This window comes from Anas platyrhynchos, chromosome 3, assembly GCF_047663525.1.
Source record: "Anas platyrhynchos isolate ZD024472 breed Pekin duck chromosome 3, IASCAAS_PekinDuck_T2T, whole genome shotgun sequence".
NCBI lineage: Eukaryota > Metazoa > Chordata > Aves > Anseriformes > Anatidae > Anas > Anas platyrhynchos.
In genome coordinates, this window is record NC_092589.1 from 25,085,949 (window position 1) to 25,104,639 (window position 18,691).

At 39.3% G+C, this 18,691-nt stretch overlaps 1 protein-coding gene across 1 annotated transcript; it reads right to left on the bottom strand.

Annotated features, from left to right (window-relative positions):
- Positions 1-1,470: 1,470 nt before the first annotated feature.
- LBR (lamin B receptor) lies at positions 1,471-16,560 on the bottom strand. Its single transcript, XM_038176948.2, has 14 exons — positions 16,410-16,560; positions 12,108-12,282; positions 10,840-11,028; positions 9,693-9,776; positions 9,146-9,323; positions 8,364-8,560; positions 7,524-7,578; positions 6,441-6,635; positions 4,853-4,956; positions 4,352-4,477; positions 4,080-4,248; positions 3,061-3,141; positions 2,839-2,961; positions 1,471-1,703 (listed from the first exon to the last, which is right to left on the bottom strand). The coding sequence occupies exons 2-14, from the start codon at positions 12,270-12,272 to the stop codon at positions 1,543-1,545; spliced, it is 1,827 nt and encodes a 608-aa protein (XP_038032876.1). The 5' UTR covers positions 12,273-12,282; positions 16,410-16,560; the 3' UTR covers positions 1,471-1,542.
- Positions 16,561-18,691: the final 2,131 nt, after the last annotated feature.

Below are 18,691 nucleotides of genomic sequence, written 5' to 3' on the forward strand. Positions count from 1 at the left end.
TACTACACATTTAAGATTCTAATAAGCTTTGAGAGAATTTGTGCTATAAACCTCACTTATGAAGTATGCGAAAAGTTATCAGTTGTGAAGACAGAATAGTAGTTCTAGTTAATCAATACAAGATTATTTCAGTAAAATATAAAATTATTCTACTTAAGTAAATACTGAAATGGCATCTGATTTACAGCCAGTTAGACAAAGAACACAGCTAATGACTAGAACACATACATCAGTTAAAAAGTCAAATATATACAAAAATATATTAGGAAGTGGTCAAGTTAAACCACAGGCTCATGTAAAAAACGTTTTAAATAGCAGTAGCAAAAAATAGCTATTTTCTCTATCTGCAACAGTACAAAAGGCAAAACCTACATATGAGGTAGCAATGCCAAATTCAAAAAAAAAAACTTTGGAATGAGGAGCACTTCCTACATTTTCATAGCATATCTGTCATGAACACTTCAATTGTTTTGAGAATTAATACATTAATTTACAAAAATCTTTATTAAATGAACTTTTTTTTAATGGCTGGAAATTGATTTAGTTAAAAAATGTCTCCTGCTCCTAAAAAGGTTATCACATTTTCAAATCCAAACACTGTACAGCAAAAACGTGGAAGCTTTATTATACACACTCAGTAAATGCTATGGTACATTAAGACATATTTTACAAAGATTGGAATAAGCCAACTGTGGTCATTTTACTCTTTTCAATCATGCATCATTGCAACTTTTGCTACCCCTGTGTTTGTTTCTAGATGCAGGATTAGGATTCGCTACTCACTTCTTCAGCTCCATTTGCAGCTGAAGTGAGCGCTTGTATCATCTACCTTCAGGAATCTGAGCCAGAAGTGTGGCGTCCCTCTAGACGGGGCCAGGGGCAGCACAGAGTCCCTCTTGGCCCCTGTTGAAGTTGCCTCAGGAATAACGAGGAAGCATTTGTGCCCTCCTCCTCATTCTGTTCATTCATCCCTTCTACAGCCACTGGTCAGAAGGGGGCACCTGAACCTTCCTGACCAAAAATCCCACTAACAAAAAAGCTAGAAGGGGGAGGAATCTTGCAGGGGCTGAATTTTCCACCTGTGGCTACACTGACCAAAAAGCATTGCCTGCTCCTCCAATTCAGGCAAGTAAGTCAGACATCTGAAGTTAGATGGTACAAGTAACACCAAAAAATTATCTGGGTGGAACTTCCATATTTATTGTATTAAGAAAATAATATACTTTACATCACAGTGCTTAATTAACGTAATAAAAAAATGTGTAAACTCAGGATTCTAAATAAAATTTAACTTGAAAAATTAGGGCTCCAAGACTTTTTAAAATTCACAATATTTTTTTTTAAATTGAGGTCACAGACAGTCAGTTCACATAACTCACGTATTTAGGATTACTTGCAAATACTCATTGATGCACTCAATTGTTTGGTCACTTTTTTTTTTTTTAAAGCCTAAATAAATTGACCAAGTGCAAAGGTAAGAGGTATATTTTTATTTGCAAAGAAACTTTAGAAGTAATTTGCAAAACAGGTATCTGGAGCGCTCTAGTAAATGTAAGGAAATATGCGGTATGGTACGCGCCGACAATACCTTTCCCATGCCAAGCCATACTTTTTCTTACAATGATGTTCATCACGAGCTTCCCGATGAACAAGCAAGCAGATGAAATAAATCACATAGAAATATGGCAAAATGTGATTAAAACCTGCAGAAAAAAAATGTGAGGAACATCATTTTTAATACATTAAAAATACCAAAAATTTTAGTTATTAACGTGTTGACATAAACTCATTACAAAGTGAAGCACCTTTTACTCATTGTAGAGTATCAAACATTCATCGGGATGGTACAAATATTGTGACATATTTGCACACAAATGCGCCCCTCCCCAAGTAATAATCCTTAAAATTCATAGTCTTAAAATCCACCAACTTCTCTCTCAATGTCTGTAAAGCTGTCCAATATCTAAGTTCTTTAGCTATCAAGCACACAAATAGTTAAGCTTCTGCAGCACAGGGCTGCCACTTACGAGCCCACCAGGGTTTTCTCTGTTTTGGAGGTAAATAGTAAACTCTACCTTTGCTCAGAGCACACTAAACTTCCCTCCCACTTCCCCCAAGCAGTTACTGGCAGAGAACTCAAGTCCATCATTTTTGTGTAGGAATCCTCTTCCAAGATACAGTCTGCAAGTGTATATGCTAACCAGTATTGCCTAGTTTCAATTAAAGTCCAATATGTCTGGAGGTACACTTCAACTCCAGCAGCCTGTCCTTGCTGATGCTCCTGGTCAAGGCCCTAACCACTTGGTCAAAGACCCACTCTTTTGTAACTCTGTAAGTCTCACAGCCTGCAAAAAGCCAATTGTGCCACGAGGTGGAGTAGGTCTGCCTCAGACGACCTGCCACGCTCTTTTTTGTGTTTTGATTTATGTGTTTTATACACATATGTGTTTGTATTTATTCATTTATTATTGCCTTCAGGCAAGTGAGGAGCCCAAAGCCATTTTTCTCACTTGAATGAACTTTGCAACTTTTTAGAAACTCTGCATGGAAACACTATAGCACAGCTAGTAGCCTTAAAACGAAAAAAGTAAGAATTTATTAGCAAACAAACCCCAGCATTCAATAATGACCAAGTGTCAGAACTAATTGTCAAATCTATATTAAGATATAAAGGAGAAGATTTAAGAGAAAATAGGTGTCATATCAACCTTGCAACACGTAAAACTGCCATTCACTTAATTCCAGCTTTTATCATCTCATAATTATCACTTTGCATTTCAAAACCAGTCAGATGCCAAAACCATGTAAATAAAATCCACTTTCATTTTAGGAACTTACCACAGGGTAGGGACCATGCTAATGCCATGATGATGTCACCGAGATAATTAGGGTGACGGACAAAGCCCCACCAACCTGTAACAAGAAGCCCTTTTCCAGTTGCAGTGGGTATGAATTTCAGATCTGTGAAGAGAGTATTGTAGTCAATACAACAACTGAAACATGCACATCAATATTCCAAAAGAGACACTGTAAAGCAATTGATCAAAAAAATGCACTTACAGGCCAATTTGGGATCTGCTGGATTCCTTCGGAAACTATTTTTCTGAGAATTTGCACTACGGAATATGTAATACCCAATACCTGAAAAAAAAAAAATTATTTTGCTTATTCTGTGTTTTCTGTTTCCTGACCTTCAAAAGCATTCATATGCCTTCTGTCCGTCTTATTACATTGAAATCAGTTATGTCTCTGAGGAAAAGACATTCTCCAGTTCTCAGAGCTTTGGCAAGGCAGAAATGCTACTGCAAAACTGTGTTCTGTATGCTTTCACAAGTTAATGATCAACTTCTAAGATTTAGCAGGAGCTGTATTTTTGCATCAAGCTTTAGATTTATATCTGAAGAGGATCACACACATTAAATGTATGCCTTTGCTAAATGTTTCAATTTTGTCAAGCTCACAATTAACTTTTTATTTCAAGTTCACTACTTAGATAAAAGGAACAAACTAGAAGGCCACACTGGTGCAAATCTAAGGTCCCCTGAAGACACGAGATCCATTCTCAAGTTCTCAGCTGGAAGATTATTTCCACTGAGATGTGTGGAAATAATGCCTATTCCTATGGGCATTGGGGAAGGAGATAAAAATTAACAAAAACAAACAGCAAAACCTCTTTTCCCCTAGCTTCAATAAACTGTAGCCAACAGGGTTTTTTTTGTTATTTTTAGAAGAAACACTCAAAGTAGGAAGCAATACTTTTCCAGATGTGATTTTAAAACGCAACTGCAACACTCTATTCTATGCTTTTTAATTTGTAACTCTGTCTAGACTGTATCCATCTAAAAATGTTTCTCAACCGAACAAGATAGGTGTCCAGATTCTCCTTTATCCTTCCTTTAATAATATCATATCACATTCTTTGTTTTAAACAATAGCCAAACACATGCGTCCTCCAACTGTGCTTAACAGAGAAAATATGATTACTGCATCCCAGTGGAAGCTCCCCCACCTTACAACTCAAATTAACAGTTAGTACTACATTGTCACTATCAGTAACGTTAACATCTACTATAACTTACCATTCAGAATAATAATTGCAGCAGCAGCAGGCCAAGAAATTGCAGTAGGATGTCCAACTAAATAGAAGGCCTGCAGACTGTAGACAAATGGAACCCATACCAAATCTCCAAATGCAAGCATGAATCCAAATCCATCATGGGTAATATCCATTGTAGTCAGAACAGCTTCCTAGAAACATGGAAGATGCAATTTAGAATTCACAAAGCCTCATTATGTAAACACTGCAATTAGAAACGGTTTCAGTTTAATACAGGGTTGAAGGCTTATTTACCTCATTCCAAAGAGCATCTACCACATAAAGAAGCTGAAAGCTGTTCACGAGTATCATTGACAGAGATGGCATACTCTGATTATGTATCTTCATCTCAGCCAAGAGCATCACCAAGTTTATAACAACCTAGTTAAAAAAAATATTTGATTACAAGTTTTCCTTGTAAAAGTGTTTTTTCTATCATACTATAGTACATTTTAATACAGATGGTTTTGACTGATACGTAAATTTAGAAAAAAAAAGGAAAAATCCATTCAGACAACAGTTTGTAACTAACCAATTTTCTGAAGCAGTAGCTTCAGCATATGAGTACTTTAAAAAGCTGCTTTCATTTTTCACAAAGCGAAGATGCATAGGAGTTGTCTAAAGTAAATAAAAATGGTCATTACAAATTTATCAACAGAAAATCATATAAGTATTTTTCCTGTTTTTAAGTAAATATCGTATTCTTAGCATCTATCATGGAAAAAAGTCACGAAGTAGCTCAGATTACTGACTCACCCAGCCAATTAATCCTGGACGCAACTCACAGAAGTATTTGAGGTCAAAACTCCCAATACGAGGGTTCAATTCATGTCCAGTAAAGAAGTCATAAACAAGATACCCTGCAGATGAGACACGCTCCTTGTTAGAAATATCAGTCCTTTTATCCATCACTATATTCCCTATAAGGCACTTGCTACTCTATACTAAAAGTACTGTCATTATAAATAAAAAAGCAACATTTTGGCAAAAAATATTTGAGAGTATATGCAAAGTATGAAGCAATGGTTTGTATTTTAAGAGATGCAGGTATCTTATTTATTAGAAGGGCTAAACGCTTCAGAAGTTACTGTAGTCTTATCTCTTTGACTTTATTCCCTGTTTTCAGCCTTATCCTGAAGATCATCCATGTTGATCTTAATACCAAGTTATTCCACTTTTCTTCCTACTTCTTTACTCTTCTCTGCGAATAATTCCTTTAGCCATGACAACAACCCGCGTTATCAAGAGAAGGACAAGGAAAATATTACCTGAACTTCTAGACACCCTGCACTGAGTTAACAGCTAACAACCACTGTTACTTCTAGTTCTGTACCTGACTTCCCACTGCCAGAATGTCTTAATGTCTTAACTGAAATGTCTTTTCAGTTTTTCCTTCCAGTCGTTTCTGGAAAAGTCCCACCAACTGGGGTACTATGAAGATAACTATATAAGCCTCTTCACAAATACAGAAAAATCAAAAAACAAAATCAAAACTCTTTTCTCTAAGTACAGGACTAGACCAGCCAAGACATTTTTAAGTGTACCAGTTTGGGTGGATATAGTGTGCCAGTTTTGGCTGGGATATAATTAATTTTCTTTAAAGTAACTTCTATGGTGCCAAGTTTTGGATTTGTGACCAAAACAATGTTGATAACACATTTTAGCTATTGTTGAATAATGCTAATATGGCATCTAGGTTTCTTTTATTTTTTCACTCTGCCCCTCCCCGCACATAGGTTGGGTGCAGAGAAGAGTCTGGGAGGGAACAAAGCTGGGGACAGGTGACCCAAACTGACCAAAGCAATATTCCATATAATGCAACATCATGCTCAGAAAAATTAAAGGGGAAAAAGGGGGGTAGGAGGAGTATGGGGGACTTGCCAGAGGTTGCCATTACTCGCCATTACTCAGGGACTGGCTCAGCATCAGTTGGCTGGTGGCAAGCAATTGCTTTTTGCCTTTTCCCCCCCCCCACCCCCTTTTTTTTTTTTTTCTTCTCCCTCTTTTACTTGTCTTTATCTCAGGCCCATGAGTTTTTTCCACTTTTGCCCTTCTGATTCTCTTCCCCACACAAACAGGGAGAGTGAGCAAATGCATGCATGGTAGTTAGCTTCTTGCTGGGGTTTACCCATAACAGTAACTTGTGCAAGATAATCCAACAAAAAAATTTAAGTGTTTTACAGTATCTGCATATGAACAAAAATGCCAACTTGCAACATTAACACTGCATTTGGAAAAAGAAAGAGTCAGTACTACAATAACCTGCCTTAAATCTAACCTTTAATTCATAAATACAAAACAGTAGCAAATAACTGTAGGGAAATTATCCAAAATATTAACTCACCAGAATTTCCACCTGGTGCTAGGTCTTCCTCAGGTGCTTTCAGGGACCGGATATACAGATAAATGCTCAATCCCATAGAAAAAACTGCAGCTGATACTGCGAACTGCAGGAAGTGTTCGTACAAATAATGAAGTTCGAATTGAAAATATAATAATATTCCAATAATTGCAGCAGTCAAAACAAAAGCATAAAACCCTAAAGGATGTAGAAGAAAACCATATTAGCAAAAATTTAAAAAAAAAAGTTAAGTCATTCTTAGAATCTACCCAGTCCTACCTGTCTGCATATTTACTTCTGAGATTTAAGTGTTTACCAGTATTGTAGCCCTATTCCATCTTAAAGCGAGATTTAAAAATGGTGCATCTTACAAGACTATGACAAAACACCATTGAACTTATTAATGTAATACTTTAATTCTTTTACCAACAGGCAGTGTCTTTGAACTGACTATCAATCAAATAGGTGGTCTGGAATACCTGGTGAGGCATCAAACTACACTTTCCTCTTTAAGCCAGGAAAAGCAGGACTGCTCAAGGGTCCATACTCTAACCTTAGGTGAGAAACTTGCCTGATAAATAGGAAGTGAAATCATAGCTGAATAAAGACTCAGAACTGTTCTTTGATCTCGGATGTTCTTCTTGCCTGTCAACTACAACATACTTTTTACTAGTCTGTAAATCAGACATCCAAAAAGATGACCTAAGAAACATGGGATAACATTTCTTCAGATCATTCCTGAACATCTCCTTTCAAGTAACAGTCATTGTTACACAAGCATTCTTAACAATCCAATAGGTAACTGCCTATTTAGCAATTAAGTAATGAATATGACAAGTGTCACCAAGCACAGCTGGATGGTAAACCAGATGCCCTGCATAATCTAATGCCTTGCTCTTGTGGCAGTTAGTTCCTTCATTACTAACCATCCTGCTCCACGAAGAGCCTCATGTTTCATGATAAATTTACAACAGATACCTAGTTTAACTACTGAGTGCATCTTTCTTCATTTGTTATCATTAATTTGTGGTACTGAGCACTACAAATCAGGTAGGGGGTTCAAATTTCAGAACGAGCACATCTTACCATTTATCCTGTACTGCAGTTTTGTTCCATTTGAAAGAGGTAGGCCTTCCACAACCTAGGAAGGACAAAACAATAATGTTTCAACAAAATACTTTGAGAGCACTGGAAAGGGAAGGACAATCACGGACATCTCCATCATCACCACCACAAATCAAGTTAACTAGTTGGATGTATTCAAATCTCAAGACCATGCACTGCTTTTAAAAGCACACTTTGGACATCAAAAGAAAAAGGGTACCAGTTTCAAATAAAAAAAATCTTATTCCTAGCATCAAGAAAACAGAGCAGCAGCTCCACTCATTTTTAACAGGTGTACCAACAGAACAATTTGACAGACTGATCTATTTATTCTAGTATTCTTTCAGAACCTGGCAATATCCCTTAAGTCACAAGAAGACTGTAATAGACCATTTGCCTGATTAATATGGCTAGAATAGTTAATATGATCTTCCATGCTTTAGAAAGTAATCTTAATTTCTGGGAAGTTTTTTTCTACTGGATATCAGTAACTGAAACTGGGTAAACAGTCTTCGGGTTTAAAAGTCAGATACCTGGAATTCTTCTAGAATTCTGCTACGTAAATTTTATCCATGCTTTGAATTGCTATGTTATGCTTTCTGCCTCTTCCACTATAGAACTTATGAAATGCATAGCCATTAATTTCCTAACAAACTGTGTTCTCTTAAGCTTACAGAAATCAGCAGTAGCTATCTGTCAGTTTAATATGAAAAATATATTAATTTGCTTTCAAAAATCACTGCATTATGAACATACCTCATCTTTCAGCCTAACTCACAAATCAACTATCCATAAAGACACAATTGCTACTGAATAGCTTACCTTTCCAATCGGCAGTAAGTAGAACAGAGCTTGAAGGAAAAACCACAGAAGAAAGACACCAAACACCCTAGCTTCCCAGAGACTTTCAAGTGCTGGCATAGGAGGAGGGAAGTTCATAAGGCTGGGGTCGTCTTGTTCACACATCAACAGCAAGTAGAATACAGTAGCAGGTAGGAAAAATATCAGCACGAAGGTTCCTGTAAACAGACATAACGCAATATTAGAAGATAAGCATGGGAAAATTAAAAAAAAACTACTTTCAATCCCACTAATAAAGCTTGATACTAACATCAGTAGCAAAGAAATCATCTATTCCTACAACAAGACAGCAGCAATCCCTCAGTCACATGATAGAGACATTCCTCTCACTCCCACAGGGGGTCACATAACCAACCCAAAGGATTGCATCCATTACATCCCTTTAAAACTGTCAAAACAACAACAAAAAAAGTATAAAGAATCACGAATCAAACTACCAGGTTTGAAGCACTTAGCTTTAAAAATGTAAAAAACTTTGCTAGTTACTTCCAATAAGATTTATAAAATACTCAAATCGCACTGTGCAGGATCAAGATCTCCACAACATTTCACTAGAGAACCATATGTTAGAGCACTTCTTTGACTTTTACCAAAATCACTCTAGACTGTCGCTGAAGCACTGTCATATGATTCTGGAATCTGCAACTAGGGCCCAGAAACAGGAAAAACAGTCCTTCATAGGACAGTATGGTCAATAACTAAAAAATGTGACGTTCTACTATTACTAAAATTTGCACACATACCAAATCTTCCACCAAACTCCAGCTCTTTTGTTTTTGATGATACTTTCTCAGTAGTTTTTACCATCTCAAAAACCTTTTTCTCTGAATATATCTCTTCTTTTTTCTTTTCCTCTTCTCTTGGACGCAAGCTGTACTTATCAAGCACACGCTCTATTTCCAGGTCTGGTTTCAATTTTTGCTGATAACGCATGAATGAAAAGATTTTACTAAGATCATCTAGTTACTTTACCTTATTTTACTCAGGACATTATTCATTGTAACAGAACAATATACAATATATTCTACTTCTACACACTACTTAAACATACATTTTAAATTAAGAACCCACTAAACCCACTATCACTGCAATCATGTAAGCAAAATTAAATACTCAGTATCTGTTCCAGTATGGGTTATCCATTCCCACCCTCTTCCCTTCTGGTCTAACCATCAGTTATTCTGCTCCATGCATTAGCTAGCCACCAGGAATAAAGAACTGATTTGACTGAAAAATTCACTTTCTGTGGACAAACATTAAAACATAAGACAACGTTCTCTGCAGTTATACCTCCAAGATTTTGCTGGATGTGTCATTTCTCTCTGTGCTGTCAGGTTCACCATTGTACCTTCTGGTGTTGTTCTCACTTGGTTTCTGGTTAAAAGAAATATAATTTTAGCTTTCTGAAAATTTTATCTCCATTAAGTGCAAGTATAAAGTGAACAATTAAGGACACTAAGGATCTAGTTTGTTTCAACTGAAACTGCTCTGGTTTCCTCCACATGAAAACAAGCAGGTTCAACATCCTAAGCACAGACAGTTTCAGCTCACAAAGAAGGGAAGAAAAGCCATTTAAAAAAAGGAAAAGGTTGCTATGCTTTTTGCTTTTTTTAATTAAGAGTGGAATTAAGAGGTAACTTGGAAACACTATTTTTAATTCATCAGTAGGAAGTGCCAAGTACAAAATACATGCATATTTAGTAACATTATTAAAACAGAGGAAATTTTAGAGTCCTGTACATGGCAGTGCTATGCAGGAGTGTGAAAGTTGGGTTTTCTATTAAACAACCTTCTAAGAAATTCTCTTCAAAAAACACTCTAGTCTATACAACTGAAGGAAGACAACTCATTGTTGTGTTTTATTTTAACACAAGCTTTGTATAAAAGGACCAGGTCATTACAGTCATAAAAAAAAAAAACAAAAAAACAGATCAATCCAACTTCTCAATTAAAATATCGTTGTCCTTATGGCTTTTAATCTTTTTGTCCAAAGTGTAACCGCTGGCTACAAGCTACTTAAAACGAACACATGGTCCATTTAATTTAAGGTGGTTTGGTTTAGTTTAAGCCCAACTAAAACTAAGATCTATTTTCAATAGCAAATAGCAAAATAATTTCCAGTTCTAGGGACCACATCTCAGACAGGTATTCATGTGAAGACATCTTAAGACTACATGGGGCGGAAGAAACACTGTTTACAGTACCACCAAATTCACACAGAAGATTTCAATGATTTCTTCACAACTTGGAAAGCTAGAAAGCCTATTTGCTAAGTAATAAGGCATTTCTATGATACATTTTTGCAGCTAATTACGTTGCTCAGGAAACATGAAGTACACCTGGCTCTGATAGTAATAAACCCAGTATGCATAAAAATATGTTTTTGGGGAAAAAAGTGATGCTGCAACCAAGAACAAACAAGCAAGCAAAACAATACCAGTAGAGCTAAATTGGTTTCCTGAATAATTTTCTTTTTGTCATCTTTACGTTCTCTGCTTTGGGAAGAAGAACGGCGTCTGCCTTTTGCTGGCCGACCAGGAGATCTAGATCGTGACCTGCTAGTACTTCTTCTGGAAGGAGAACTTGAAGAAGACTGGCTCTTCCTGGGCTTGAACGATGATTGGGACTAACAGAAAAAGGGGAAGAAAGCAAAATCTTGTCTTAGACACTCCAAAGAATAGCTTTCGAAGCATTATTTTTTTGTGAAGACGACTCTGGCATTTAGTTTCACAGAGCTATCTTTTTATTTTTTTAATAGATACTGTATGACAGTGTTAAGAAAGAGTAATTATAGCACACTCATTTTGCTGGTAATACCTAAATAATTCTGTCCAAAGTCCAACTGCTGACAATTCCTGTCAAAGCTACAGAAATCAGGACAATATAAATGTGAGCACCAAACTCATAAGCCTACTATTCACTTAAGCCTTTGTATATGACTTCTATTAAGGCTACTATTTCATTTACTTGGCTTTATTAATACATTTGCCATGTCAAGATGCAATGATCTGCATAATGCAACACAACTCAAATGTAAAAAAATTAAGTCAGCTAAAAATCATTATATTAGATATGAAAAGTGATTCCATAAGGTTTTCCCCACAAGTATACATTTTAATTTCTCAGTGGAGTCTGTAATTCTGATTTTGTCATGTAACATTTACACAATACAACTTTCATAAGACACAAACGCTTTACAACAAAGGAAGGTACTTTCTCAGTTAGAGTTAGCTAACCTGCAAACAAAGTAAACAAGTTAGAAACTCTTAAAGCAATGAACAACTTTTTCTAGCTCAAGCCCAAAAAGAAGGCAGTTGCTCACACACACTGCCAGTAAAAGGTAAAAGTATAGTTCACCTACATTAATATCAAGCCTCTAATTACTGGCTTTCCAAGGTACCTGAAAATAATTTTTATAAGCAATCTCTGTATTATAGAGTTCCTGAAGGACGTTTTTCACCCCAAAGGTATCACTGCTTTTACAACTTAAAGAAAATAATGATGCTTCTTTAAAACCATGGACAGTGTGCTGAACTTGAGATATCCCTTAATGAAGAACTATTGTTTAGCACCAATTCCTTGGAGACAGTTAATGAAAAATTTGCAAAACAACTATCCAATCAGAAGTTGTATTCTTATCTACATCACAAAAATCAATACAACCTTCCATTAGCAATACTGTTATCTCTATGAAGGCATACTCACCTTTATATCACTTTCTTTCAAAGCAAGTTCAGTCCCATCTTTGTACTTAACGGTATAAAGATGAGTAACATCATCATAATTAGTCACTTGTACTTCATAATACAGGACACTTCCTGGCCAACGACCCATCACCACCTCGCCATCAGCAAACCTTCGGTTCGGCATTTTCCAAATCCTAGAAAATAAGTAAGTTAATAGTTATGACGTCCAAATATTAAGCTTATTTTTTTCCCCTACTGTCTACACATGATTTAGGCTGGAAGAGGGAAGCTTTAAAGTAAACAACTCTTCAGCTTAAATATGCAAAAAGCTTCCTGATTAAAAAAAAAAAGTGATATATTTCCCAAATACTAGACAGAAGAAAAAGGTTTAAAATAGATCAAAGACTGTAGTTAGATGCTACGAAAAATGTTCCAAATGCATTAATAGTACATCTAGATAATTCTTCTACATAATCTCCATCAAAGACCACCAAAAGCAGGCTATATATTTGACCCAGTACATATATGTAGTTGATTCTATCTAGAGCGGGGAAAAAAAGTAAATGAGATGACATCTAAACATCCTCTAACCCTCCTTTTCTGTGGTTCTAAAAAATTACATACGCATTCATCCCTAAATGCGAAAATAACATGTTAGTATTTTAACCAGTCTATTCCATACACGTTACTTGCCCAGGTTGCCCAGAGAAGTTGTGGATGCCCCATCCCTGGAAGTTTTCAAGGCTGGTTCAATGGGGCTTTGGACAATCTGGTCCAGTGGAAGGTGCTCCTACCCACAGCAGGGGGGTTGGAATTAAGGGATCTTTATGGGGACCTTCCGACCCAAACCATTTTATGATTCTGTGATTAGCCGCATTACTTATGCTTTTCAATTTGTTACACCAAACATTCGAAAGCTAGGGAACACCTGAATTCTGGCTCCTATCTGGATTGAATATTTTCTCTTTTCCACCTATTTCACCCCTGTCTGCACCATAAGGTTTTTACTTGATTTTAGCAGAATATGGCTTAACTGACTACTGCCCTTAGTCCCCTATGCTGGTGTACTGAGAAAACTGTAACTTGAAATCATGCTTTTAAATATAAAGCCCTTTGAAATACTTTGAAAAGTTCCTGATATTAAGCTATTGCCATCTAAAAATAAGTAACTATACTAAAAGGTATTCTTATTACTTGAAATTCTGACTCAGGTCTCAACATTGAGTGAGGGTATCTTACTAATCTAGGGTAAAATACACATAAACTTACATGCTATCACTATGTGTATAATGAACTTTGGAACTTGAAATAGGAAAAAAAAAAATCAGCAAAAGTTTCTGTTTCAAAGCATTTTTTAAATCTTGTTTACTATGTGAAGCCCCACAAAATGATTGGAAAACAAATATTGAACTAGATACTCATTCATTACACATTAACTAACCTGCAGCAAAAAATCAGGTTCTTTGGCAAACCATCATAACGCACTGGGGGTAGAGCTAAAGAAGGCTGTTCAGTCAGCTTTAATTTTGGCACTGCCTGATGTTCCTGCTGTTGGTACATTTTATACCTGTGTAGGTCTCCACATCAGAAAGAAAACAAGAACTCAGCAAAATTGCCTCATTTCCTGTTAATATCGTGATTTGCTTCAGAACAGAAATAGCTGACCATCCTCTTCGCTGTATAATATTTCAGGAAGTTAAGACAGTAAGTTTTATCAGTTAATTTCACTGCTGCTTGCCAATCAGTAAAACTGGCACCTCCACAAACTTAAGAGGTCTAGTCCATGTTTGTACTGTAGGCACAGGCTCTTCCAGCTCATCTGTTTTCTACCAACAGTTTCTTGCCACAACCTCTTGTTACTTTCTTACGCTTTCTGAATTTCAATTCATTCAACCCTGTCTCTTTCCAGAGAGTTTAACCCCCTTAAACTGCATAACCTTGTTCCTTACGACTCTATGAAATACAATTTCTCTACTTTCATCTGAAATTCTTTTCATTCTCTCCTTGGTCCTACTTAATTCCCTGGGGGTTACTGCCTTTTCTGCCCTTGTTCACTGAACAAGTTGCACTTCCTCATCACCACATTTGGGCTCAAGATTAGATCTCAATGTCACATCTGTTTCTGCGTCCAGTTCTCTTAGCCACAAGCCAACTCTCTCTAACAGGTTTGTGTCTACTACAGCTCTTCCCCCAATCTCTTTCAGTTACAGCTTCCTCCTCCTCTTCCAAACGTAATCTAAAGTTCTAGTCCTCTATACCAAGTCCAGGCACGAATTTCACCAGATATCCTAACCTGATCTATGCCTTAAAATTGGTTCTTAAGATTTATAACAATCACTTAAAAATTAGATACATTTTTATAGGGATAATAAAATGCAACTCTCTGCCAAACTTCAAAGCTCAGCGTTCTAGTAGACAGACTGAAGATAAGGAAACCTTATTTAATTCTTTTTAAAAGGCAGTAAGACCTTTTCCTCCTCCAATCTTGCACTCAAATGGAGCTGAAGTTGGCTTTGAGAAGTTAGGAAATGTGGTTCAAGCAGAAGAGTCTAAAAAAAGTGTTATGTTATTCAGCCTGAGATAGATCACAGTGATACAAAATTCCAGACTAGTAAATTAATCTAAGCAAGTAAAAAGATTCTTTTCTGATTTGAAAGTAATGAAGAGTATTAATAATGGAAAGTTTGTTTCTTCCATTTTTTCTCTAAATATTAAAGCTTCATAATGATGCCAAACCTTAAACACTAAAAAAAAAAAAAAAAGTATTACTTGTTACCCTGTCAGAAATTACCACCTCCTGCACCAGTGTACCCTGTGCAAGGGAGCTTTGCAATCCTCATTCCATATATCCCACTTCAAAAACCTGCATCATTTAAAGGCAACTTTCATCTCTTCAGATAACAAAAATCATTACTGGCATCGGAAAAAAAAAAAAAAAAAGAGATAGGATGCCTTAAAAACAAAACAACAAAAAATCTTGCATTTTAGAAATTAATTTTGAATTTAGCACTCTTTCAAGCTCAAACACACGTTCCTGATAATTTTCAGTGTATCAGAAGGCATCAGCTTACTGTTCACTGTGGTCCTATGCAAACCTTTTATTTAACTCAAAGGGCTTCAAAAAAATATTTATATATATATTTTTTGTAATATATATATATATAAATATTTTTTTGAAGCCCTTTGAGTTGAATAAAATAAATTATCGCCAAAGACAAATTATTTCATACAGCAAATGCTGCACTGGATAGGTACCTGAATGCAAGTAGCCTCAATGACTCCTAAGATGAAATTTGTGGGTTTTTTTTTTTTTTTTTGAATAATTATGAACTTTGTTAAGGAACTCGGCATCTAAGTAAATGGCTCAAAAGGATTTTGCATCCTCTGCCAAGTGAATTAATGCAGAAATGTCTGGAACCTAAATTTGGTCAAGAAGAAAATAACTACTGACTGAACCATGAACTAAACAGAGAAACATGTTGCCCCAAGGATCTATAACTGGTCTTTCTTAATGACCCTCCCACCATATATGTAGAAAGGTATTTCAGTCAAGAAAATACGAATAGAAAGATGACTACAGCTTGTAGTCCCTAGGAGATCACACCACAGCAGGTGCTGTGTTTTGAGAGATTAAAAAAGAAAATAATAGCGGGGTTTCTTCTTGGAAGAACTGTGGTAAGTTCATATATAGCCCGTGATTCTACACATTAATTGCGACACCTCAATGCTGGTGTATGTCAGAAGAGGGAAAGTCGCTGCTGAACTCAACAAAGCGACCGAACGGCTAAAAACCAGCCAGCCGCGGTCTCGGAGCCGTGCTTTTCACCGCTGACAGCGGAGAGGGAAAGCGCCTGAACCCCGAGCGCCCTGGGGCGGCCGCGAGCCCCGGCAGCGCGCTGTTGACAGGAAGGCGCCCACACGCCGGAGGCGGCGGAGGCCCGGCCTCCAGGCCCCGCTGGGCGGCCCCGCCCGCACCGCCAGCCCGGGCCTGGCGCGGGGCCTCCGCCGCGGGGGAAGGGAGGGGAGGGGAGGGCAGGGGAGGGGCCGCGCCGCGCCAGGCCGCCCCTCGGCGCCCCCCCACGAGGGAGGGGAGGCCCCGGGGGCCGAGCGGCGCGGCCCGAGCGCGGGGAGCCCTCCAGCAGCCTCCAAGCGGCGGAGCGGAGCGGAGCGGGGCCCGGCCCGCCAGGCCTCCCCGCGGCCCTGACGCCGGCGCAGAGAGGCGGCGGCGGCGATTGGCCGGAGCGCTGCCCTCGGGCAGGCGGCGGAGGCGGGGGTGTGTCCGCGCCCCTCCGCTCCGCTCCCGGCGCCGCCGAGCCCTTACCTGGCTGCCGGCCGCAGCGGGCCGTGCGGGCCGTGCCTCCGCCGAGCAGCGCGACCGGGCCCCGAGCGCCGCGCTCCTCCTCAGCCGCGGCAGCGACGGTTAGGGCCGCGCAACGGTCCGGCCTCCGGCCACGCCCCCCTGCCCGGCGCCAAGCGCGCCGATTGGCTGGGCCGCGCGGTTTGAATCGCGGGGGGCGCCTCGCCATTGGCTGCCGCGCGATGGCGCGGTGCGGGAAGGGGAGGGGTGGGGAGCGCGGCCTCCTCACGGCGGGCTGAGGCGGCGGAGGGGGGGGGGGGGGCGGAGCGGGCTCGCCTCAGGCCGCCTGCGCCGCACGGCCCCGCCGCCTCCCCGCCAGCACAAAGGCGGCCGCAGCGTGCCCGGGGCCGAGCCGTAGTGAAACAGAGAGGCACTCTTCAAAAAAAATAATAAATAAATAAATAATAAAATAAATAAAGTGCGGAGGGGGGAAGGGGGCGGCGCTCGTTTGCGCCGTCCTTTTGAGGCAATCTTTCTAGAAAGGTCACCGAAGGGGCTGGCGCGTTGTGAAATCAGGAAGTCTCAGCCCTGGTTTTGGGCACAAAGAGGTGGTGGAGGAGTTAACGAGTGCAACGGGTTTTAAAAGGATTTTTCCCAAGCGTTGGGATCTCGGGGCAACATCAAGTCCTTTAATAACACCGTACAAGCATGTTTGTACCGAGTTTATGGACCTCCTGAATTGTTTAAATTCTAGTGCAGGTTGACAAGTCATAGTCTGGGTTGAAAAATCCCAGGCACAGGCAGATCCCAAGAGGACAAGAGCACTGCTTTGCAATAGAGGAGACTAGCAACGCTACACAAAAACAACAAAATTATCAGATTAAAGAACAACAACAACAACCAAAACAAAACCTAAAAACCCACACACCCATAACCATAAATAGGGCCCTTTGTAACCATAAACTAGTTTTAAACTGAGATTTCTCGCTTGCTTTTATTTGTGAGTTAACTGCACTTTAAAAAAAAAAAAAAAAAAGTTCACTAAAAAAAAAAAAAGGTTGTAGCTATTGTGTTTGAATTAGGAATATGACAAGTTTTTCATCTATATAAATGAATGCAAAAAGTGGGCTTTCATATATGAACTATTAAAAAATTGTCTTACCACTTGTTCTGCCTAATTTGGCCTTGAACTTTTAAGCTTTCATAGAATCATAGAATGTTCTGAATTGGAAGGAACCCACAAGATCATTAAGTCCAACTGCTGACTCTGTGCAGCACCACCAAAAAAATCCAACCATATGCCTGACAGCATTGCTTAAACACTTACTGAACTCTGTTAGGCTTGGTGCCATGACCACTGCCCTAGGGAGCCTGTTCCAGGGCTCAGTCACCCTCTGGGTGAAGAACCTCTTCCTAACACCCAGCCTGACCCTCCCCTGTCCCAGCTCCGTGCTGTTCCCCCCAGTCCTGTTGCTGTCCCCAGAGAGCAGAGCTCAGCGCCTGCCACTTCACTCCCCCTCATGAAGAAGCTGTAGGCCATGAGAAACTCCAGCTTCAGCACCATGAGAATGCCCCTCAGTCTTGTCTTCTCTAGGCCAAACAAACCAAGAAACTTCAGCCACTCCTCATACATCTTGCCCTCTACACCCTCCACCACATTTGTAGCCCTCCTTCGGACATTCTGTAATAGTTTTATGTCCTTCTTGTACTGCAGTGCTCCAGATTGCACACTAGTCAAGGCAAGGCTGCGCCAGCATGGTGCCGAGGCGCCAATCCCTTCCCTCAACAGACAAGCAATGCCATGCTTGATGCACCCCATGGTAGGGTTGGCCCTTTTGGCTGCCAGGGCACGCTGCTGGCTCAGTCAACTTGCTGTCAACCAGAACCCCCAGATCCCTTTCCACAGAGCTGCTCCCCAGCCTCTTGTCCTCTAGTCTGTGTGTACAGCCAGGGTTGTCTAGTCCCAGGTGCAGAATCTAGCATGTGCCCTTGTTAAACTTCATATTGATGGTGATTGCCTAGTTCTCTAATTTGTTAAGATCTTTCTGCAAGGCTTCTCTACCTTTAAGGGAGTCAACACCTCCCAGTTTAGTGTTGTCCACAAACTTAGTATACCTTGAAGTCCTACATCCAAGTTGTTTAACCCATTGAGCCAAAACCATCAGCTGTTTGTTCACCCATTGTATTACCTGTTTATCTAGCTGTATGGTGGACATTTTGTCCAGAAAGCTACTGTGGAGAAACAGTATCAAAAGCTTTACTGAAATCCAAAAAGATCACAAGTGGCTTCCCTTGGTCAACCAGGT

Coding starts and splice junctions, on each gene's coding strand:
- LBR (XM_038176948.2), bottom strand. CDS start 12,272: ATGCCGAACCGAAGGTTTGCTGATGGCGAGGTGGTGATGGGTCGTTGG. Junction 7,579..8,363: donor ACTTACTGCCGATTGGAAAG/GTAAGCTATTCA, acceptor TGTCCTTCCTAG/GTTGTGGAAGGCCTACCTCT. Junction 4,957..6,440: donor AGCACCAGGTGGAAATTCTG/GTGAGTTAATAT, acceptor TCTCATCTGCAG/GGTATCTTGTTTATGACTTC.